At 37.7% G+C, this 24,712-nt stretch overlaps 1 protein-coding gene across 3 annotated transcripts; it reads left to right on the forward strand.

The window, feature by feature from the left end:
- Positions 1-104: 104 nt before the first annotated feature.
- On the forward strand, positions 105-23,582 carry PPM1K (protein phosphatase, Mg2+/Mn2+ dependent 1K). 3 transcript variants are annotated; one of them, XM_019633261.1, is made up of 8 exons: positions 105-254; positions 1,444-1,544; positions 6,906-7,419; positions 8,880-8,980; positions 15,590-15,755; positions 15,922-16,066; positions 17,062-17,196; positions 20,292-23,582. In XM_019633261.1, exons 2-8 carry the CDS (start codon positions 1,532-1,534, stop codon positions 20,421-20,423), a joined length of 1,206 nt encoding a protein of 401 aa, XP_019488806.1. In that variant the 5' UTR covers positions 105-254; positions 1,444-1,531; the 3' UTR covers positions 20,424-23,582. The 3 variants fall into 3 exon arrangements, with proteins under 3 accessions (XP_019488806.1, XP_019488807.1, XP_019488809.1); XM_019633262.1 differs by lacking the exon at positions 1,444-1,544; XM_019633264.1 differs by lacking the exons at positions 105-254; positions 1,444-1,544 and adding an exon at positions 322-762.
- The last annotated feature ends 1,130 nt before the right edge of the window (positions 23,583-24,712 follow it).

Below are 24,712 nucleotides of genomic sequence, written 5' to 3' on the forward strand. Positions count from 1 at the left end.
GCATCGCCTCTCCAAGCGCGGAGAGGCCGGAGCTGCTGTCAGTCAGCAGAAACAGACTTGCCCCTTTCCATCTGGCCTGCTGCTGGCGACAAATTCTCGAAAATTTCCAGCAGACTAGCCAGTGGCTGTTCGTGAATTCTTCCTCTAGAGATCAGAAATATCGGAGAAGGCAGTCTTATTTACCCACCAAAAAAGCCCCTCCCCCACCTCCCGTTGGCTAATTAAAGTTTTCCCAGGAACACAACCATCACGAGGTAAGAACCTAGAGAATGCACTTCATTTATTTATGTTAACCTTATATAACATTTATAGGCCGGGTCGCAGAATGGAGAATTAGCGCGGCTGGGTTCCCCAGGGAGGTGAGGGGGAAATGTAGGTTCAATTTTGTCCAGCGCTCTCAATCGGAGCCCCAGGTCGGTGTCTCTGTTCTCTGTGCACCGCTTCTTCCCTTTCTAGGTCAGGGGCAGCATGTTGACTGCGGGCGTTTCCTGTTGAGACCCCGCGCTCTGCCTTGAATTTGACCGCAGGCTGGAGGCGCCAGCTGAGCTAGTGGGGTGGGCCGAGGCGGAGGGATCGAGGGGCCGCGGAAGGGACGAAGGAAGGGAGGTAGGGGCTGCCCGCTCGCGTTTCCCTTTAGTGGGGCCCCGCATCGCCCTACCCGAGCCCCCGGAAGCGAGGATGCTGCAGGGGTCAGCACCGCGTCGCAGCCGCAGCTGAGGCCCGGGACAAGGAGAAATGAGCGACACCCGGGATCTGTGTACGGTGAGGGTGGTTAGGAGGCGGAGACCGGGCGGCGGAAGGTGCTAGGGGAAACCCAGCCATCTGCAGTGCTCCGTGCTTCCTGCCCTATTATCATACTGGCCACTCATCTGTCACGGCCAGCGAACCGTGTCCAGGATCCTGAACTGTGCAGCGGAGAGGTTTCAGGGGCTCGGGATAGAGAAAGATGCAGAGGCTTGGTTGGTGTCGATGTGAGGACGTGGGTTTTGCTCTTTGTCAGCAGAGCATTGTAATAAGGCCTTGCGGCTGGTGATGTCTTTTTTTAGCACCCGCTTTCTCTAGATTAGATATTTGTACACAGGAGGTGACAAAGACGAGAGAATCCGGGTGGAGATAGACAGGGAATTTGGAGTCTCTAAAGCTCCCTTAGCCTTTCTGGGCTTCAGACTGGAAATATGCACCGAGGCCTCTACTATCCTTTGCATCCTCCACCAGGGCCGAGGCAAGAATGAGGCTGCAGGGCGGTTTCAGAATAAGCGATTCAAGTGACAGATTATAATGGTTTTGAAAAACAGCAATCAATCGTATCGTTGTATTCCAGTTGAAGAACAGATGCACCTCTGTGGAATAAAATACCTTAGGTATAATTTTTGAGTAGTGAAATCTCGCAAATGATTTTTTCTTTCTTGCAATCGTGTCACTTTTTATTGACCACTAATACAGGCATCTCCCTTAATTGGAACCTTAGCGACGAAGAGAAGAGGGGAGAGGTGCTGGCGACAGAGTATAGAATGTGAAGGAAAATTCTTCCATGAAGTATAAAGGTATAGGCTTGGAATAGCCTGTGAGTTGTGTCCACATTAACAAATGTTTTAAAATATATCTAATGGAATTAGAATAATGAGTCCTTTTCACTGCTCCAATGTTCTTTATTCACACGTTTTCATCAAACCTAAGGAAAGTCATTTAGGGTTTTTGTTGTTTTTTTCCCTCGTGTAGACTAGTAGATTTTCTTTCCCTTCCTCCTGCGCACTGTACTGATAAAGAAGATATTAGAGTCCGAATTTCCTGAAATATATTCTGGAGATGTCCGTACCATTTGAATTTATTAGGATGCAAATATGCATTTATTAGGCTGCAAATAAAGAAATATTTGGCTTAAGAATATTAAAATTACCTTGAGTTTCCATTGTGGAAGTTACTGATGTAAAGAGACCTGAGTGCCACTTTATAATGGCAGATATGAATACTTAGAAATATTTTTGCTGGAGGGATAACTCGAAGCAGTTTTCAGTAGGACTAATTTTTTAAATTCCTGAATAATTTTGCATGGTTTTAAAATGACAAACATAAACTACCCTTTTGACCTGCTTTCAACAGGCAAGAGCAGTTTAACTCAAGTCCCAAATTCACTCTCCTGCCAGAGACAGTAAGTGCCTTTCCAAAAGTGCCTGCCTTTTCCAAAAATATACTTGGACAGCTCTGAGGTGTTTAAACCATTGAGATGATAAAATGGGAGTTAAAAGAAAAGTAAAATTGGCAGAGCAATCTTGTAGCTCTATATGGGGCTTTTCTTGCCTACCCCTCACCTTTTGTTTTTAAATCAAGTATGTACTTCAAAAGTTTACTACAAACCAAATGCATTTTTTTTTTCCATCCTGATGCTTTTCACCTGAGATTTCCTACTTTCAGGATGTGGGTTTTCACCACCCATCTGTATGTAGAATCTCAGTGCCTCTCACAATTTACAACATTTCCATTTAACCCTCTTTGCTGAGAAACCCACTTCCTCCCCCAAGTCAGAATTGTTAAACCAGGGGTCAGCTCTCTTCACTAGTCAGAGTTCTGTGTCAGGACTTCAAAATACCAGGTTAACTAGTGAAAGAATTGAGGAGGAGGAAGATGGAGAAGGCCTTGTCACACAATTCATTGTGAAAATGATGAAAAAAGAAACTATTTTCAGTTTATTTTTTGACAGTATGTAGAACATACAGGGTTTTTTATGTGTATGTATATATTAATATGTGCGCGCACACTTACACATTTAAAAAAATTAGTGTGATTAAAGTAAATTTGTGAGCTATATGTGTGTGTGTGTGTGTGTGTGTGTGTGTGTGTGTGTATAAATTTTATTGGGGAACAGCCATGGTCATTGGTTACACATTGCTTTCATTCTTCGATGACATAGTTGACTCTTTTAAGGAGGGCGCAGCTCACAGTGGCCCATGTGGGGATCTAACCGGCAACCTTGGTGTTATCAGCACCATGCTGTAATCAACTGACCTAACCGGTCACCCCATGAGCCGTATATATTTGTTTTGATTGGGAAATAAAAAGAAATTTGGAAAACAGTTTGGTCTAAGTGGAAGATTGTCCATTTTTCCCCCCTATTGGCATATGACTATCAATATAGTTTAGGTTGCTTATATAAATAACCTGTTATGTAGCTAGGATTCCAATCAAGTTATTTATTTTCTTGCTTATCATATTTTTTTTTTAAGATTTTTTTTTTTTTAATTGGGGAATTGGGGGATGGGAACAGACAAGTTGCTGTCCTTTTTGTTCTTCAGTCTAGTTGTGGAGGACGTTGCTTCACTGGCCCAAGTTGGCACCATCATTGCGCTCTTCCCTGGGGAGGCAGATCAGTCCCGGGCCTCTGGACAGCCGCTCATGCTGGCTGCTGGCTGCACACGGTAGCCTATGGCAACCCACTGAAGCAGAGGCTGCAGCTTACGCTGTCACCGGCGACTCTCGGCAGCCCAGCTCCAGGTCGAGCTGTTTGTTCAGTATCTTAGCTGCAGAGAGCAGTGTCACTGGCCCTCATATGTGGGATCTGAACGGGGCCCTCTGGTGTCCCAAGCCAGTTCTTAACCAATGCGCCACTAGGCCGGCCCTTATCATAGTTTTTAAAATTTATTTCTGTTAGTAGAATATAATGTGTAGCGTAATGTATTCTTGTGCTCTTAGCTCATTTAACTTTTGTTCTGACATTTTTGTGTCCTCAAATGGCTTTCAATCAGAATTACTTCTGCCCTTTGACCCTTTTGGAATGACTGACTTTCTAAGACTGAATATAAATATTAAAATGCTATATAAAAAAGCTAGTCAAGATTTCCAATTGAGAGAGTGACATATGGGATTCCTAAATAACTGTTTTTTAGTTAGCAGAAAGATAAATGTATGCCAATTTATAATTGCTGAGCTGACAAATAATAAAAATATTTCTTAGCTGTTTGTCAGTTCGTTCTCCACTCTTTGTTATAAAGAACACTGATTTTTTTTTTAAGGCTTTTGTGTGTTTTTCACATCGTAAATTCTACTTTCTTTCCTGCTAGTCAGTGCATAGACATTTCCATGGGCGTCTGGAGACCTGGGGCCTATGATGGCTGATTCCTTGTTTGAAGCTATGGAAGAAACTTTTCTTGACGTGCAGATTTAATTCAAAGTTGTTATTTAGCTTGGGAACCCAGGTCCTCTTTGATTGTTTCCTTGGGAATGTAGGGGAGATTAGTATGGTTTAGTTATGTTGCATATGGAGGAGATGAAACTACTTCTTAGACCAAGCCTCCTGCCTGCATAAATGATGCTGACCTCACTACATAAACGAGCTATTTATCTGCCCCGCATTTCATCTATGCCGACAGTAGGCCTTAAAGGCAATGCTTTTCTATGAGTTTTCTGCTTCCTTTCTGAGGTGATAGTGCAGATAATAAATGAGAAAGGACGCCAGGTTGATGACTGATTTTAGTACATGCGGGCTTAAAGAAACTGCCCAACTTGCATTTTTTGTTTCACTCTTAAATAATGTTTCCAGTGGAATTTTGGTTCCCTGCTGAGAATGCAGCTCTGTTTTATTTTATTTTTATATTGGGAGGATAGAGAAAGAGGGATGAAAAGGACAAGAGTATCCTGTAAAAGCTGCAGAAAAACTTTTTCAATATTTATTGTTCGTAATTTTAGAACTCTTGTTTGCATGATTGCAAAACGACCCAAGGCTGAATATGGCATACATGCTTTCAGAATGAAGCCAAAAGAATAGTACTTTGTTCATTTCTGGTGCACTCTTCAAATACGAATGTGTTTTCTAATCAACACACTTCAAGTTTTATTTTTTTCTATGTGGTATAAAGTTGATTTGTGAATTATGTCCATCAATAATTAGTACTTAGTTCTCTTCCTTGCTAGATTGAATTTCTTTACAAATCATCACCTTTATTTGACAGTTATTGGTGCTGAATAAAATATAACCTTCAATCAGAAGCAAAGGAATAAACACCTCTTTTTGTAATGAAATGTGTTATTGTGTTACTTCTCTTAGATACTTGATAACCGGAGATGCTGTGTCTCTGCCACCTCTCACATTGTCATAAAAGAAATGAGTTTTAGCCTTTTATACATTACATTAGCTAAAAGGCCAAAAAGGAACGGCCTCCTAAGTCTTTCATGATAACATTCATTGTCTGGGAGGCCATCTTTAGTTTCAATACTGTAAGGCGTGGCTCATGTCTTTCATTGCTTAAATATCTTGGTGTTCTTCGGCACCTCACGCTTCCCTTTTACTGCTTTACTCACTGAATGCAGTAATGGCCCTCCCTATACATAGCTACACTGATTCTGAAAATTTATTTGACAATGATTGAAATCTGTAACTCATTTTCTTATAGATGCACTCGAGCTGGGCTTTTTTGTGTTGTGTATGTTTGTACTTTTTGGGGAGATATATTTTTTCATGCTCTTTTTTAATTGTGAAATGATTCAAACACATTGAGAATAACACCTGTTTACCCTCCACCAGCATTATCAAATCTTAACATCATGCTATATTTTCAAGTTGGTTTTTAATTCATAAAGTAACAGAATAAAGGGCTATGGAGGTGAATTTCTGCTTGGGACCTTATTTGTATGGAAAACTGTCAGAAACAGCTCTTCCTGTAGGGGTGTAGTTCTCTTACTACATACTCATTATTGATGGACATAATTCACAAAGCACACCCAGAGGAGACTTTAGGATATAGCTTTTGGGCAGAGTCAAGCAGTGGGGGTGCAGAATAAGAGTTTCAAAAAAATGGAGTCCAGTCTCTGGTGTTGCCTCCGGTTGGAGTTGTTGGCAGTGAGTTTAAGGGGTGGGTCGGCTCCTGGGGTTGTGGGAGAGGAGAGCTGTAGCTGTTAATGTAAAGGATAGATCAGTTGCTCAGCAATCAGGGCAGCTTGTCACAAATGCAGTGCCACCCCATTCCCGAGATCACACAGCTTCCCTGTGAGTATCTCTCACAAAGGGAAGCATCAAAACTGGCTCCTCCTTGTGCCTTTGGGAGTGTTTGCGTGACTCAGTTTACATTAACCTTGATAATATGGTACGTAAAGTTTAGTAAGTTGAGAAATCTTGAAACAGAACTTAGATCCTGGGTGTGTCTTTGCTAAGGCTGGGACACTGTTTAGGTACAGAACTATCATGAAAATTCTATTAACCAGTTTTTTCTTCCCTTATTTCCATCTCTCGTGAGAGACTTTGTTATTGTTAAGATTTGCCCTTTTCTTTTCTCTAGAGCAAATGGAGTTAATGAAGGGAAGAAGATTTATTTATTACCTGTATCCTGTACTCTTGTTTCTCAAAGTGTCAGCTTGCCAGACCAGACAGGTATCATCAGGGAGCTGGTTAGAAATGCAGACTCTCAGGCCCCACTCCAGACAGACTGATTCAGAATCTGTGTTTTTTTGTTTGTTTGTTTTGTTTTGTTTTTGTTTTTTAATTTTATTGGGGAACACTGTGTTTTTCCAGGACCCATCAGCTCCATGTCAAGTGGTTGTTTCAATCTAGTTATGGAGGGCGCAACTCAGTGACCCATGTGGGGATCGAACCGGCAACCTTGGTGTTATGAGCACTGCACTCTTACCAACTGAGCTAACCAGCCGCCCCAGAATCTGCATTTTAATCAGATCCCAAGGTCATTTTAGGTTCAAGTTTGAGAAGCACTTGCTCCATATGATATGTGCACATTGTCAAATTTTTATAGAATTTAAACACTGTGAATGGGGTAAATAAAGTGATTCATTGCTGATCCACAGTTTTTAGAAGTCAGCTGTTAGGTGCACATCTGTTAATGCCTTCATTTTTGGTAATATCTAATAATATGTCAGTTATATTCAAAGTTATTGATGGAGTCCCTGTCTCTCTTTCTACTCAGTTGCATCATTTTTCTTGGAGACGTTCCATTATTGTTCCATTGACCTTTCCCTGATTACTGAGTCCTCTGGAGTTATGTCAACAGCTGCCTTGATCACTTTGGTTAGAAGCAGTGGGAACCAGGTGAGAAGGAGAGTGCTGCTCAGCTCCCGCCTGCTGCCGGACGACAGACGGGTGACGCCCACATGCCACAGCTCCACGTCAGAGCCTCGGTGGTCTCGATTTGACCCAGATGGTAGTGGGCGTCCAGCCACCTGGGATAATTTTGGGATCTGGGATAACCGCATTGATGAGCCAATTCTGCTGCCGCCCAGCATTAAGTATGGCAAGCCAATCCCCAAAATCAGCTTGGAAAACGTGGGCGGCGCCTCGCAGATTGGCAAACGGAAAGAAAACGAAGACAGATTTGACTTTGCTCAGCTGACAGATGAGGTCCTGTATTTTGCCGTGTATGATGGACATGGTGGACCCGCAGCTGCTGATTTCTGCCACACCCACATGGAGCAATGCATCATGTACGTACAATGACTTTCTTGACTTTGCAGATTGCCTTATGCTTTGTGTTTAAACTTTCACCTTTTGGCTGAGATGTTGTCTTAATGTAGTTATTTGAGTGGTTTTACATTGTTGATTTATGAACGAGCTAGTAGCTTAAGCATGCCTTTTATTACTGATGATGGTCACCATTTCAGAAACATGTGTTTTCATAACTTCTGTGAGAGCATTGACTACGTTAAATAACAAAAATTCAGCTGAACACATTTTAAAAATCTAATTAGCTTTATTGAACAATTAATTCATGAATGGGGCAGCATCCCATCTAGCAATTAGAGAGGAGCTTCAGGAGCTGAACAAAATGGAAGGCTTCTATAGGCGGAGGGGGAAGAGGTAAGGAAAGAACAGGTGACCTCAGCTTCCTCTGAGGGATGGAAAGGGCCTATGTGGCTGGTTACCCCATTGGTGCTGCTTAGAAAATTCCAGACTGACCAGTTCAGATTGCATTCCTGGGGAAGGGTGAAATCTCAACGAGGTTAGATATTAAGCCTTGGTTTGGTGGCATAGGCTTAGCACAGGCGACTGCGTTTTGGGCCTCTATTTTTTTTAACCAGAATCTACCTTACTGGATTTGTGATCGTTTCAAGTGCGTTAACATAAAGTACCTGATCTCATGTACTATGAGAATCTATGAGCAGCATTTACTCCTATCAGTGCATGGCACATAGCGGTTCCATAAATGGTAATTATTCTCTCAAGTGGTATGAGTATCTTTTAATACTTGTTGAAAATAGCTTTAGATGATTGGCATTAGTATGGAGAAAAATGCATTTAATGTGGGTGATTTGAAGCTCTTTACCTAATTTATTTACCGCACTTATTATTGATGTACCTTTGAGGATCACACTACTGGTAGCATTAAAAGAGGGGGGAGTGGGCCGGCCAAGTGGCTCAGTTGGTTAAGAGCTCGCTCAAGAGTTTGAGCTCTGAGCAACAGCGGTTCGAGTCCCAGCCCGAGCTGAGCAACTGCTGAGCTGCCAACAGGTGGCAGGATGGCTCAGCTAAAAAACAAAAGGGGGGAGGGGGAGAGCATGTGGCAGAGTTATGGCCACGTGACTATTTCTTGTCTTCCTGTGTACAGTTGTTTTCATTGTATATCAGTTGATTTAGGAATATTTTGCCTTATTCCACACAACTCAGTGGCTTAATTTAATATGAAGGCACTCTTGACCTCTCAGGGTTGCAGTAGAAAGGATTAATCTTTTTTAAGTATGGGAATTTGGGATTTTTATTTTAGTGTCCTTAGAGGCCTGCCAGTTAGTAGACACTTAACGTGCCCCTGAAAGCAAGACATGGAGGTCATTGAGTGGAGTGACTGCTAGCTATTGTAGAATGACCCAGAGGAGAGGAAGATGAGAGGAAGATGAGAAGCCTATTGTAAAATGATTGTCTGGGGCTCTTTTTTTCCCTTGCCACAAAGGGATTTGCTTCCTAAGGAGAAGAACTTGGAAACTGTGTTGACCTTGGCTTTTCTAGAAATAGATAAAGCCTTTGCGAGGCTCGCCCACCTGTCTGCTGATGGTAAGTAAAACAGTTACATTCCTGAGGTCCTGGGGAATGTTGGGTAAAGTGGAAACAATTTAAGCTCTTTAGGGGGTGGGGAATTGTAATTTTAGTTTATTTGTAAGGATATTGTATTGAAAATGATTTTATATAAAGAATCACTTTAAACGCTGTTTGTAATCCAAACTAATGTTAGTACCTCACTTTTAAATGAGAAATATATTAGAGAATTTTTCAGAAATTGAAACTCTAAAATGATCCTGATGTTAAATTTCCATTTTAAAAAGATTTAAAATATTTTTATTCCGTTTGATTGCTTGTTAAGATATTCATACTATGAGAGAGTTATTATTTTTGTTGTTTTTAGATGAATCTGATGAGCAAATACAGAAATACATTACAGGGCAATCTTATCTAGCCAGGACAGTAATTGTCCAGACAAGAGGAAAATTGCTAATTGGTCCTAGGCAGGAAAGGACAATGACTAATACACACTACTTTATATAATTAGAATGAAGGTATTTTTTTCCTCCCACTTAAAAAAAGCTTAATCTTACAGCTTTCTTTCCTGTAGTAACTAGTGATATTTTTGTTTTTTTATTTTCCTGTGGTAACAAGTGATACTTTTGTTTTTTATTTGTTAAACACAAGGAGAATTTAAAATTTTGTGTGCTGTATGTCCTTACATTTTGAAAGTAAAATGTTTCTGATTTTGATTAAATTTATCAAAACTATTTCAGGAAAATGTAGTTAATGTTTTCTAGTTAGCTGGCCCCCGAATCTTTTGCTTAAAAAGTTAATCTTGAAAACTTCTGCAGCAACCGTGTAAATGTGTGCATATATGAGGGGTGCCAAAAAAAATGTATACAAGTGGACACTTTGGTCAGTGTTGCTCAAGGAGTAGTTCGCCATAATCAGAAGTGTCTGGACGCTGATGGTAACCACTTTGAGCACCTCTTGTAATTGCAGAAGTCAAACGTGATTTGTATTCATCTTTTGTTATCGGTATATATTGAGTAGTACAATTTTAATACAGGTTTCTTTTCTTAAAATGTGTATACATTTTCTTGGCACCCTCTTTAGAATGAAAATGAATCATGCAATAATATTAACCTGTGTTTGGTTCATCCTTTTGTTCAAAAGAGGTCAAAGTGCACCACAGAAATGTCATGTTCACAATTTTCAGTTGGAGTGCTTAGGGGTGGAAATTCTCCCCATTTCCCAGATTAATTAAGTAATTAATGGGCATATTTAATGATGAGAGTCATTTAGAGAAAATTATTCTAGAATGGCTCCTTTCGCCATCTCAAGAAATTTCTCCTGCTTTTTTTGAGAAACTTTCGACCATCATATTCCTCAGAAGAGCATTAGATTCCATTTCTTTGTTTGGGGATTTATTTTCTCATTTGTAGATCATTCAGGCCCATTTGCTCTTCTCCTTTATTCCTTTAGACTTTTTTTTTCCTTCCAGTTGGCCCGTATTCTGAAAATAAGGACTGAGAGAGGGTAAATTTCAGGCATAAGATTTATCTCTTGTTCTTAGTAGCTAAAATATATGAAGGAGAAGAGGACTAGAACACTTTCTTATCGTTTTATGTTTATAACTCTGAATATTGGTATCCACATCGGTGTGCTTGTTTCATCCATAACCAGGTCGGCTGCATCTCACACCACGATTTTGTCGGCTGCAGGGCAGGCCGTGTGCCCTAGCTGTTCTACAAACAGGCAGAGCTTACTGGGCGAGGCTTTCAGAAGTATTTTGAGAAGAACTTCAGATTTATTCATAATCAGTTGCTAAGACTTTCAAAGGTGGCAAAAAGTACCTTTTGATATTTGGGGCCTATTTTATCAAGTATAGTAAAGCCACTGAAGATAGAATGTTGTTTAACTTTTCAATTTGTGGATTTAAGAAAAACTTAAACCATTTCAGATTTCAAAGTTATTGTTGAGATTTTGTTTTGTTTTGTTTTTAGTTTTTAGTAAGAACTGAAGCAGTGTCTGTTTTGTGAGAGTGGGTGATATCTTTTTTGGCATACATATGAGAGAAACAATGTTAGTTAAATTAAATTATGAAGTAACTGCAAGTTTTCCCTCTCCAGTTTCTTTCATCCATCAGCCCTATTCTCCCTCCTTGAACCCTGCCTGTGAGTAGCTTGCAGGTAGGGACCATGCTTATTCAGTTCTGAATCTCCATTGTTCAGCACCCTGCATAGAATCTGAAAGGCACTCAGGTGGGCTGAACTAAACCTGCACTGCCTACTGGTTCTCACCAGTTATTATAGTTTATTCCTTGATTATCCTATAGCTGATTTAACCAAATTGTTAATAAAATGTTTTTATTTTAATGAGTTATCACTCCTGAGTGGATTTGAATTTAACTAGGGGAAACATGAGAAAAGATTGGTTCCACCATAGAAATGAGTCACTAATGGTGGAATTTCATGTATAAATGGGAGGCGTGCCCCTCAATCATACTATATATTAGCTTTCTTAAGAGAAAGTGAAAATAATAAAGTGAAAATAAAAAATTCTCATCCTTTCAAGACTTTAGTCTAATGCTGTCACATCTGTATAAAGTACTTCAAATGATCCCATTAGCACTTAAAATATTTACTATTTTAGTTTAAACTGAGGGTAGTTTGAGGAGAATAAAAGCAGAATGCCATATATCAAGAAGGGCATGACTCTTGCCCCTAAGGAATTGCCGGCTATTTTTATTGATTTGTTGTTGACAAATTTTGAATTTACCCTTATTTACAAATAACTAATTTTCTCATTATCTTTGAATATTTTTGTGTTCAATTGATACCAGTCATGTGTATTTTTATGATTAACCAGCCAGTAAATTCAAATGATATTCCCTTAGCCTATTGCTTATGAACAAATTGTCACTTAAACCAGACAGTATAAAATTAGATTATAATCCTATATATTCTATAAACTCTTCAAAGTGTTTCTAGATTGCTTAAGGTTTGAAAGCAACAAAACTTCTCAAGAGACAAATGGATAAAAAAGAGAAGACTTGCTCTGACATTCAGAGTTGGAGATGGTGGCAACATTGTGAGTCTCATCAGAAACTTCCATGCTCTTCATATTATGAGATCTCTTTATGGAAGAGTTAAACTACAAAACAACCAATGTTAGAAGTGCAGCATTTTTGAGTACCCTTCTTGTGCTGGGAGTAGCCAAAAGATTAAAAAATAATAATAAAAAAATAAAAAAATAGGGATAGTATTGAATAGAGATGCTTATGGTGCTGTTTCTATTTTCAGCTTATTACTTTGATTTTGGGGGTCATGAGTCATGTCTGGAACATCCATTTTTAACATATTGAAACTATTGGTTTATTCATATTGTTGTTTACACAGTTGAATACTCACTGGAGGGAGGTGGGGGTTATACTTTGAAAAGTATAGCTTTTAATCTTTCTGTTGCCATTTGAAATCTCGATCATTTTTCTTTTGATATGTCGACCTGCAACACTGGGGGAAAGAGAGAGCTGCAGAAACATCCATTTTTTAGGAATTACATAAAATTGTAAACATGCATTAGAGCTCAAGAGCTTTGCTAGCCTTTATTTAAAGAATCGTAATAAATTAATCATCCACTCAAAAACTGGCTTCTAGATACTAAATCCTGCATTGAGCACCATAACAAATGTGTTACTCCTTGTATCTGATATAGGAGGTGCTTTGATTCCTCCTTGGTATGCATATGTATATAAATCCCAGTAATTTGGTGGTATGCTGTAGTTCACATCCTCTCTCACTGTGCACTGCTTTGTCAGATATAACAAATATTCAGCGCTATACTTGTGAATTTTCCCTTTTGTTATTGGGACAATTCTGAAATCGCTACCAAATGAATATACAGTGCGTTTTTTTCAACTCAGTAAAGGTACTGATTTACTACTCTTCAAGTGAGTGTGTGTGTGTGTGTGTGTGTGTGTGTGTGTGTGTGTGAGAGAGAGAGAGAGAATATAAGTATGTAGATGTGTGTGTCTGTCACCGCATGTATGTTTTGGTGCACGTGCATTTGTATATAGTTTTTCCTACTTTGGGAAGTCACAAAACTAAGAAGTATTAACTCTGTGATGAAAAATAGGCTCAACTACAAAATACCACCAAGTTGGGCAAACTGAGCTTTGGAATCTTTGACTTGGCATCTCCCGGAATATTATATAATTTGCAAGTGAAATTTTCACCAAAATAAAAACCCTTCCCCTTATTTTGCAGCTCTTTCTCTGCCTTCCCCTGTGTTGCAGGTTTGTAATGTTTGAGCACAATTCCTGGGTGAATTTCCTATTTGCCTCTGTGCGTGTTATTTGTGGCAGAGAACTGTGCCTGGTCAGCAGCTCTAGACCTGGAGCCCGTGGACACTATATGCTGGGCTTCAGTGGAAAGAGAGATCTGCTTAATTTTGTCCCAGGTGAAGGAGTCCAGCGGTTCCTAGCCTGGACTACTGGAAGGTTCCCACATCCTCTTTGTCCCATTAGTAGAGGTGACTTGCAGTAGAAAATGTCCAGTGAGTGTTAAGAACTTATTGAAAGATGTCTTAGTTTTATATAGTTTTGTTTGTTAGGGCAAAAAGTGAGAATTTTTACTTCTATGTTAAATGTTAAGTGAAAGTAAATGCTAATTTAATATTTATAGTCTAGGATGCTTAGCAAACCAGAATCAACAGCTAGTGTTGAGAACTTTCCCGTAAATCCTGGGATTTTGGAACTGTCAAGTTGGGTTGGTAAACATGCAAGCTTTTACAAATTTCAAAGTGGCAGAGCCATGAATTATAATCCTGAAACAGTTAAACTTGAAATTTTCACTTATGAAATTTTAACTCTTTTGATGTAGCCAATTTAAAACCACTTGCAAAAAAGTTGATGCTGAGGGTTCAAACAAAGGACAGGAATACTGAACTCCCTGGACAGGTAGCATCTCAGCGAATGCCTGTTCTCTTGCCTGGCTCTTCCAGTCATTTGAAAATATGACAGTGGTTAAACTGACAAGAGTCCACTGTATTGTGTTTTGGGAAACGCAAAAGTTAACATTTGTAATGTAAATATTACTGATACTTACACGCTAAAACATTTGTTATACATTGACAAGTATATTTTAACATTGCCAAGATATTATTGCTTTGGTGCAACAGTTCCAAAATCGAGATAAATGGGAAGATAGTAGAAGTATAAATGCTATTTCTCAGTAAAGTAAATTCAGCATGGATATAAAAGATTAAGTGGGGTTTATTCATGTTTCTCCGTTTTACTTTTCTAATTAAAGCAGGCATCTTAATATACTGATTGGAAAATAAGTATATATATTTCTTTCCAAAAGGCATTACTGGTGAAGTTTTAAAAATTGTTTCTAAAAACAAAGATTGGAAAGATTGAGCCTCAATCTGTCAAATCAATAAAAGTTTATTTTTCTTAAATCCACTTTTGAAGTCAATCATCTTTGGTTGATCACCTGAATATTTTTTAGATGATTTAAAGAATTAACCGTGTTATGGGAAACATGCCTGCTTTAAATAAGTTATTTTTTTCCAGTTTCTTCCAATTTGTTTTACCTTTTAGCCCATAATTACACATAACTCTCACTTTAGCAAGGCTCAATGCACCTTAAATTTTTTTAACACGTGGTAAAGAACTGAAAGGGCAGACACTATTAGAATAATTCAAAGGAAGGTGCAAAAATGCAGTTTGCATTGGTTGGAAGAAATAGCGGTGACCTCAAGCTAAGTAATATTTAATTTTATTTGTTATTGGTCTGAAGAAAAATGAACATTCTTAGAATGTCCTGGGCCCAGGGCATGACCACAGGAGTAGCACTTGGCAGTACTATCCTGCATTTGGATACAGACAGATTGTGGTAGATCCTTCCAGAGCTAGGAATGTTAACTATACCAGGCTTATGGGAAACTAGAAAGAATTTTGTTCCCTGCCCCTAATATTTTCCTCATATAATGATGGCTGTAACTTTGTTTCATGTCTGGGGCCAACAAAGATAAACAGAAAAGAATGTGAGCCTTTAACCACTTTAGAATTTTTTTGGGGTGAACATTTATAAAATTAAAACAGCTATAGAAGGAAAGAATATAAAATACAGCACTTGAAGAGCAAATGATATGCCCTTAGCATACCTTGCTTAGCCTATTAGCTAATAGTTTTACAGAATGAGAATAAGAAATGGAAGAGAAAACCTTCTGAGCCATAGGTTATAGAAATGTTGGCCTAAGTCACCCTACTATATTAACCAATCTAATAAAATATAATACGTTTAATCCCGACACCTGATGTACACACAAAGGTGCTGTGATAATTATTATAAGTTCATGTCAGCTCTACTTGATTAAATAGAGGCCATTTGGAGACAGTGATGCATTATTTACCAAATTAGGATAGCAACATTTTCTGTTTGCATGGAGCCTTGTTACTGAATTAAATACTTCTTTCTCTGCATGTTCTTTCTTATGTAGTTTATTTGCATTTTATTTGCGTAGCTCTAGTTAAATTAAAATGACACATTTCAGCATTAGTTTAACATGCCTGTGTTTTATTTTGTAATGAAAATTTTGTATCCAATCATTTGACCTTCAGTAACTTGTACTCTTTTTTCATAATGTTTACAGCAACCCTTCTGACATCTGGGACTACTGCAACAGTAGCCCTATTGAGAGATGGTATTGAACTGGTAGTAGCCAGTGTTGGGGATAGCCGGGCTATTCTGTGTAGAAAAGGAAAACCCATGAAGTTGACCATTGACCATACTCCAGAGAGAAAGGATGAAAAAGAAAGGTACCACCTCCAGCTGATCAATCACTTAATAAGGATGTTGCATATATATATATATATATATTTCATAGAAATGAAGCCTTGCACTTTAAACTGATTTCATGCTTAAGTTTAACCATGCCTTGGTTTTCTGGATATCACATCACCGTCTTCACTTTTTCTTGACCAGGATCAAGAAATGTGGTGGTTTTATAGCTTGGAATAGTTTGGGACAGCCTCATGTGAATGGCAGACTTGCTATGACAAGGAGTCTTGGAGATTTGGATCTTAAAAGCAGTGGTGTGATAGCAGAACCTGAAACAAAGAGGATTAAGGTAAGAGAGGACTTGAAAACACTTGAGATACATACAGGGAATGAATGTAAGATTGTCTCCCGCTCCAGACTTTCTTGGAAGCCTTAAATGAAATCAAAATGACTTTTAAAAGGGAGTAATTAAAGGAAAGGTAAACTTTTCAGACAAAATAAGATACTACCTTCCAGGCCTATTGTATGATGATGTGTTTGGTTTTTGTGTCACCCTGCTGTGGAATTTGGGTGGAGTGGCTCTCCTGCCCTTCTTCACCTGCACCTGATCATTTAAGTGTCACCTCCACTTGGAAGCTTACCCTGACTTCCCTTTTCCACCAAGCTAATTAATTGTCCCACCTCTATTTCTGTGACATCCTTTGCATGCTACTAAAATTAATGTTCCCCTAGCACACATCCAGTCCTGAGCCATCACTTCCCTCTTTGCAACCCGTCCTACTCTAGTACCTGGCACTAGAGTGTAGTACAGGCTTCCAATAGTGGCAGCAAAAATTAATTAACAAAATGGTTTCATGTCTTATAGATAGCCCATTTATATTCATTTTATCTAATAAATCCTAGTATAGGGTTTAGTATGTGCCAGACTGTCTTCAAAATAACTACTGCCCCATTTTACCAAGAAAACAAATCTGGAGCATATAGAGTTCAACTTACCTATGTTTGCCCATCTGAAAAATAGAAACAGGTCTCTCAAACCCAGGAAACCTGGCTCCAGAGACAGTGCCCTCAACCACTACATCTTGCTGCCTCTCGAATTCGGGTATCTGGCTACTTCCTTTGTGGCGTTACCAAGTAATTGTTAGGTCTTTCCTCGGTGGTTGATGCTAAATGTTGCTGCTTTTTCCCTAAATACAGGCCTTCCATTTTCACTGTTTGCCTACAAGCTGTTAAACACAGATACAACTCAGCAAACTCAGCAAACAGATACAATCTTCGAATTAATAAAGATTATCCTAAGGCCGAGTGTAGTTTGTAATCCTATGGGTTTGGTTCTGATTGCAGCTACATCATGCTGATGACAGCTTCCTGGTCCTCACTACAGACGGAATTAACTTCATGGTGAATAGTCAAGAGATTTGTAACTTTGTCAATCAGTGCCATGATCCCCGTGAAGCAGCGCACGCAGTGACTGAACAGGTGATACAGCAGGGCTCCTACTACCAAAGTCCCAAGTGGGGGAGGAGAGGAGGACAAACGCAGGTGCAGGCTTTGGTGCAGCCTGAAGGGGCCACAACGGGCTTGAGATTTCTTTGAAATTTTGTGTTGTAGCTTCAGTATTAAAATGAATTTTATACTTGACTCCATAGTATTACCAATTTAAGAAATTTTACAGTTCTCCCAAGTAGTTAAGTACAATAAATATGCCAAGGAAATGTGCTGTTTATTTTTTGGCTTTGTATACATCTTAAAATAATAGTAACAGCAATAGTAAATAATAATAATAATAAATCGTAATATATTCCTTACTATGTGCCCGACACTCTTCTGCTGATATGTATTTGACTCATGTAATCACACAATATAATCCTCTGAGGTTGGAGCTCGTATTATCCTTTTTTTATGCATGAGGAAAACCGAGGCACAGAGGCTGAGAAGTAACTTTTATTCAAGATCACAAAACAATTACACTGCAGAATAGTTGTTGGTTGGGCTTCAAACAGCCAATTTCCCAAATCTAACCATTTGATTGTTCCAAGTAATTACGCAGTATAGGAACACTATAGCACAGTAGACTGGTTTTGGGGAATGGGTGTGAGAAACAAATACAAAAGGGTGTTGTGTGTCACTGTGTCAGAGCTAAAATTTGGAAACTAAATAATACCAAGTAGAGAAAATGTAAGACATTTAATATTCTGTTTGGATAGATAGTTCTTTTAACTTATAGCCATCACTGATCATTAGAGGCACAGCTTAATTCAACAACTATTTTTTTGCATTTCCTGATTTTTACATTTTCAATTCTGAAGCCAAATTTGGCCCAAACTTTTTAATTTAACTTTTAATTTTATTTATTTATTTTTCAATTACAGCTGACATTCAATATTATTTCATATCAGTTTCAAGTGTAAAGCCCAAAGTTTTCAATGCTAGTATTTGTAATTAAGCTATAACACATTACTTAAAACCCTTTTGCCGTGACAGTTGGATATATCCGAATAAATATTTCCATCTGCTGACTGCAGATGGAAACTTCCAGAAAGCAAGTTTAGGAAAGCAGATGTACATTTTTCTATATTTTTGTGTTTTTCAAGAATGAATAACAATAGAAAATAATGTTATATATATGTAAAGCAGCTCAAATTGTTATTTTAAATGCATAAAATAGTCAAAATAACTTTTTTTGTATGTGGATTTCTGACACATTTTGAAAAAAACTTGAAATTAATGCAGCGAAAGAGTTAAAACAGTTAAAGAAGAATATAAAAAGCATTATTTGCTTGAAAATGAATGAGCAAGCATAAATTACTCACTTGGTTACTATGTGTACTCATGAGATTAAGGAAATGGGCCCAGTTCTATGGATGATCAATTCTTTCTGAATTTCAACTACCTATTGAGATATGTGTGTTCTAATTCACAATGGCAATGATATTTATTAATGACTGCATAGTATTCCACTATATTAGTGGACCATAATTCATTTAACAGTTCCCCCAATCAGCAAATTTAGTTTATGTTCACTTTTCCATATTATAGGGGGAACACTGTTATAAACATTTTTATATCTATTTGTGCATATCTATTTTCTTCAGATATTATTTTTTTAGGTTAAAGTCTTATAAGTAAAATTGCTTGGTTAAAAGAATACACAGTTTTCTAAAGCTTTTAAAAAGTTTGCCAAACTGCCCTCCAGAAATATTATTCCAATTTACACTTTTTACTAGCATGTTTCATAGCTTGTATTTCTTTCTTTCTTTTTTTTTTTTTTTTAAGATTTTTATTGGGGAATTATGGGATGGGAACAGTGCTGGGGAATTGGGGAAGGGGAACAGACAAGTTGCTGTCATTTAGTTCTTCAGTCTAGTTGTGGAGGACGTTGCTTCACTGGCTCAAGTTGGCACCATCATTGCGCTCTTCCCAGATGAGGCAGATCAGTCGCCGGCTTCTGGACGGCCACTCACTGCGGCTGCTGGCCGCTCACGCTGGCTGCTGGCTACACATGGTAGCCCATGGCAACCCACTGCGCAGCCTACGCCTTCACCGGCGACTCAGGGCAGCCCAGCTCCAGGTTGAGCTGTTGTTCAGCATCTTAAATGTGGAGGGCAGTGTCACTGGCCCTCATATGTGGGATCCGAACCGGGGTCCTCTGGCGTCCCAAGCCAGCTCTTAACCAACGCGCCACTCGGCCGGCCCTCATAGCTTGTATTTCTTGCCTGTGTACAGCTTGTTTTTTTCCATTATCTTATAGGCATGTTTGTCTTTTTCATGGTTATTATAAGAACTGCCTATACATTTAGTATATTAGTACTTTGCTTGATATTGCGAAAGTCTTTTTTGTCTTTTGTTTGTAAAACATTTTGTTTCTTGAAGCTTTATACTTCAGACATGTTTATCAACCCTTTCCTTCACAGTTTCTGCCTCAGGCTGTAAAGGCCTTTTGAAATACAATTGCTGTTAGATATAATTCCTAGTACTTCTTACAATGCTGACTGTATCATTAGCTGTTTGAATTAGTTCCTGAAATTGATTTACAGTTCTCCGACTCTAGGAAATTTAGTTTATGCCACTTTTTCCATTTTGTAGGAAGCATAATAAACTTTCTTGTAGTTATATCTTTATACACATCCATTTCTTTAGGTTATTATTTCTTAAGGCTAAATTCCTAGAAGCAGAATTGCTAGGTAAGGACTAACACTTACTGAATCTTTATCTTATATTGGTCCCTATGCCAAATGCTTTACATGTATTTTCTTCTTCTGGAGCTGCATACCTTATACCTTAATCCATCGGTGTTTTCCATTGCCAAAATTGCTACAGTGGAATATAGTTAATATGGTAGTTTTGGGCCATCTATTATTCTATGTGCAATTTAATAAACTGTGTGGGCATTAGTACATGGTGAGAGAATCACAAACCAAAACAGGAAAAAAAAAAAGAATCACAAACCATTGTGACATAATTGGGTTAGTAACTGTGTTATATGAGTTTGACCTTCCAGAGGAAGAATGATTTCTCTTTGTACAGACTCTAATTTCCAGTGTCTTTCTCTTCTTTCCTGCCAAACCTTGTAGGCAATACAGTATGGTGCTGAAGATAACAGTACTGCAGTCGTAGTGCCTTTTGGTGCCTGGGGAAAATACCAGAACTCCGAAATCCACTTCTCGTTCAGCAGAAGCTTTGCCTCCAGTGGACGATGGGCCTGATGATGGCTTGCCGGGACTTTGAGTTTCTGTACAACAGTTTTTCACTAAATATTTGAAGAAGCCGATTAGATCAAAAAAGCCAGCTGTACCAGAGTGAGCCTGTGACTCATTAGATCAGTGTACAAACCAGTGTAAACTTAGTCGTTATTTACGTAGTAGTTTTTCAGAAATACCCACTATATTTATGTTCGACTGTACATAGTATAAATATATGTGTAATTCAGCTATTGTGAGTTTTTTAAGTTAAGTGAGCACATGAAAAGTGGTTTTGATATACTCGCTGAGTGTGAAATTTCTAATTTTTAAAACTCTTAGGCAGCTATGAGTTTCTTTTGTGATCACATTTATTCTTTATTCACTTGAATAGGTTCTTGTCTTCAAGTTCTTCAAAAGTAGTCAGTGTTTTCACAGCTACTCAGTGTGTTATCAGCAAGTGTTTCAATTTTTAATAACTGTACCAAGGGGTAAGTGTGAGAACGCTTCTCTGTTACTGTATTTTGTATTCTGGACCACTTACTGGGAAATATAGCAATGCAAAGAAATTAATTCAGATAATATGATGTTGCTAAATTATGTAAATATTTATAAAGAGTGCACTTATATATTTTAACTGTGGCACCAGATCCACAGTTCATTCCTGTTTTGTAGCTAAGAATGCTGTGGCGATATGACTATTCCTTCATATCAAAAAAGAATGCACAGGCTAAGATTCCTTTGGTCAAAGCTATTCAAAGTTAATTATCAAAGGTGTCAAGTGTCTCATATAAAGTTTGCATTTGTTATCTGTGTGTTTTGTATATAGTATGATTCTATCACTTTATAGACTAAGCATGGTAGATAATGTCAGTAAAAATAATACCACATTGACTGATATTGCTACAGACATAGCTTGAGGTTTATGTCTCCTTTTTGCTTATTTCTAAGACTCATAAGAAGGGATAAATCTGAACATTAAAACAGTCTATATTTCAGCTTGCTGTGTAATTTAGGAGTATAAAAACTGTGCTTCCCTATATTTGCATGTAAGTTTGCTGTTAAAATGTGAATCTCTAAATGTGTGTTTGGAATTATCTGCAGTTTACTTCTGCAGACAGTGTAAATTTGTTATATGTGTGAATGTATGTACATATGTATATTTTGGAGTAATAGAAAATTAAAGGGAACAATCCTGCATAACTACTTCACCAGTTAGCTCTAAATTATTGATATGTTTATACCTAAGGTCTCTTGATAAACTGAGGGCAGTTTTATAGTGGAGAATGGTTATTGACAGATGAGGAAAAAGATTAAAAATGGCTGTAGGAGATATTTTATGGTGGATAACTTATGTGGAAAACCCAGGAACAAAACCAGCATGTTGAAGCTATACTGTTATATAGTAATTTGCATATAAAATAACAGGATGTGAGAAAAATACTGAGTGTTAAGAATGAGGTGGAGATTTGTAGAAACAAAAAAAGAAACCATAAAGATCAAGTTGGAATAGTATATATATCTTCAACTCTCAGTTTTCAGAGTCGACTTATTTTCTTTCTTTAAGTTTTATATGAAGGCTTGTTAGAAGGACCAGGGCCCAACATATATATTCATATCTTCTCCTCACTTTTTTGGGGATGGAAGAAAATAAATATTGAGTTTTCCAGCCTATATTAATCAGGAATTGTCCTTGGGGAAAAATGGGATAGGAATATTTTAGTTGTTTTTTTTTTTTCAAGGAAATTTGGTGAAAGAAAGAAAAACATTGCAGGAAAGAATATAGTTTTCTATTTGTTGTCTGAGAAGTGAGGACCCAAAGTTAGACTAAGAAAGCTGGAAAATTTTCTGACTCTTCCTGAGTCAGGTCCTGGAAAATAAATACACAAGATACATTTAGGAGTATGGAGAATTTCCAAACTAACAAGCAAACAAAAGCTCTGAAGCACAAAATGATACATTTGAAGATGTAAGTTTCATTTTTGTTTTCAATTCTTCACATAACCTTTAGTTTTTACTTTAAAAACTAAGGGTGGGAGTGGGAGTGGTGTTATCAAGTTGAAAGGTCTAAGAATCACTGATCCATGCAGTGGTTTGCCAGGTTTGACAAAGGGATTTGTAGGGTTGTGTAGGTGCAGGTCAGGGGTGAGGTTTTGCTCTGCTTCACCTCAGAAACTTTTAAAAGTGAACTTTGACTTAGGCATAAAACATTGTGGTGTTTGTTTTTCAAGCTACACTGTTGAAGAATAATATGTAGATTATTATCATCCATAAAAGACAAGCATACATGGTTAGGCTTCTAAGTCTATTACTGGGAATTATGCAAATTGTAATGGAAAGAAAAGGACTGTTCTAAATAGTTTTTTTAGTTATAACTGTGAATTTGCCATGTGGCTATTACCATGTGAGTATAGCTATGTTATAAATTATATTAATGTAATTAAACTTAAATCAATTGTATTTATGTCTGCCTTTCATTTATATGTAATATATAAATCACCTTCCTAACCTATGTTGCCAAACTTTATTAGCCAACATTTTTCTGGTGAAATCATCTTGAAATCATTGTGATTTTTCACAAGTATAAGTTGTGAAGTACTTATATATATTCAAAAGTAAATGCCATCCTGCTTTCCATCAGCTGTTCATTTGTTACAGATCTTTGTGTTTCAGTGAGTCAAAGTGTGATGCATTTGTTTTTGGGAAAAAAAAAAGTTTTGGAGGGATCAGTTTGAATCTCTGTACTCTGTGATGTGAACGTTTTTCAAGTTAATTACTTACTTTGAAGAACTATTAACACATAATCGAAATAGAAATTACCTTTTCAAAGTGGAATATGATTTTTTTTTTTTTCTTTAGAATCTTGGCAGGGAATTAGGCCTGTGCTAACGCTTCAATGTCAGACAGGACATTTAGTTTCCTTTCTAAGAAAGCACAGAGATTTAATTTCATGGCAATATGACAGAAAATGCTTCAAGGCAGGGAGCTGGAAAAGGATGGTTAAAGTTTAGCATCCGACAGTTAAACATGTATGTATATTTTCCTTTAGCACTTTGATTGTTCACATAGCCATGTCTGTGAAAAGGGACATACAATTTTGGTTGGGTTGCATTTGATTGTATTTACTAGATTCCTTTATCTGGATAACTGAAGCAGAAATAAAAAGTCATGTCTTTACAAGCCAAATTGTGATAACCTGCCTGTGGCTTTTGACATCTGGAATGAGAATGCGTGACTGGCGTTGGTTGGTTGGTTGTTAGATGGTTGAAATGGTCCCCTGATGGTAATATTGAGTGTTCCAGGCGGTGAAATCATGGAGTTCTTCCACCTCCAAGAATGACTCATCTGCCCTTGGCTTCCAGTACAGAATTTAGCAGTTTGGTGTGTCCAAAATTAATTTAATTTCTGCCGAAGTGCTCTTGTACACATTTGTTTTATAATTTACCAAAGTGCTACTTGGGTGTATAGCACTTCCTATAGTGAGCTGATGTAATTGCTGCTTTGACCATTGTTTTAAATGTATGTATTAGAGTAACTGAACAGGCTAAAATATCATATCTCAGTGTACATAATGCCATTTTAATAAAGTACATGCATTAAGCACTTTCTAAAATCCAACTGTTTATTTGGCATCAGACTTTACAGCATGTGATAGGCGTATGTGTCACTGAACGCTGATATAAGAGTCATTGAATGGTTGGCAATTTATTTTAGTAGCCAAAATTCTGGCTGTTTGCAAAATTAATGTGAAGAATCTGAAAAAAGTATATACACTTATCCATTCAAATCTTTTTGATTGAATCTAAAACTGAATTTGTCTCTTTCATTTTCCTCTTCCAAAATATTTGTTGGTACCTCAGAGGGAAATGGTCATGATTGCTACAATATTTTCCCTGTGGTGTATCTCAGTACAGCATCTCCATACATTAAAAATTAGAAACAGGTGTTTGGCAGTGATACTGCAGAACTTTGCATTATGCATTTAATACAAGCAATTTTTAATGTCTTATCATTGATTGAATAAAATGTAGTTGCAATCCATTGGCATAAGGCTCTTTTCTAGAATGTAGCTGTTGAAATAACCAACTCCATAGTGGCAGAGATCTGTCCTGTTTTGTTCAAATTCCATACCCAGTACTTTTTATGTTTAACAATGAGAAAATGCCTGTTGAATCATTAATTAATGTTTGTTGAATGAGTAAGTTAATGCATTGAATTATATTTTAATTTTATTAGTGGGGAAATAGGCATGAGATATTTTAAATATTAAGCTAAATGTAGCATTTAATGGTGAAGGAATGTGATCTCACCTCTTT

This window comes from Hipposideros armiger, unplaced genomic scaffold, assembly GCF_001890085.2.
Source record: "Hipposideros armiger isolate ML-2016 unplaced genomic scaffold, ASM189008v1 scaffold_1266, whole genome shotgun sequence".
Taxonomy (NCBI): domain Eukaryota; kingdom Metazoa; phylum Chordata; class Mammalia; order Chiroptera; family Hipposideridae; genus Hipposideros; species Hipposideros armiger.

What these genes read in the sequence shown, in the direction of transcription:
- PPM1K (XM_019633261.1), top strand. An exon ending in AGAAAGGATGAAAAAGAAAG is followed by an intron (nt 15,756 to 15,921) that starts GTACCACCTCCA and finishes TTTCTTGACCAG; the next exon opens with GATCAAGAAATGTGGTGGTT. An exon ending in CTGAAACAAAGAGGATTAAG is followed by an intron (nt 16,067 to 17,061) that starts GTAAGAGAGGAC and finishes TTCTGATTGCAG; the next exon opens with CTACATCATGCTGATGACAG.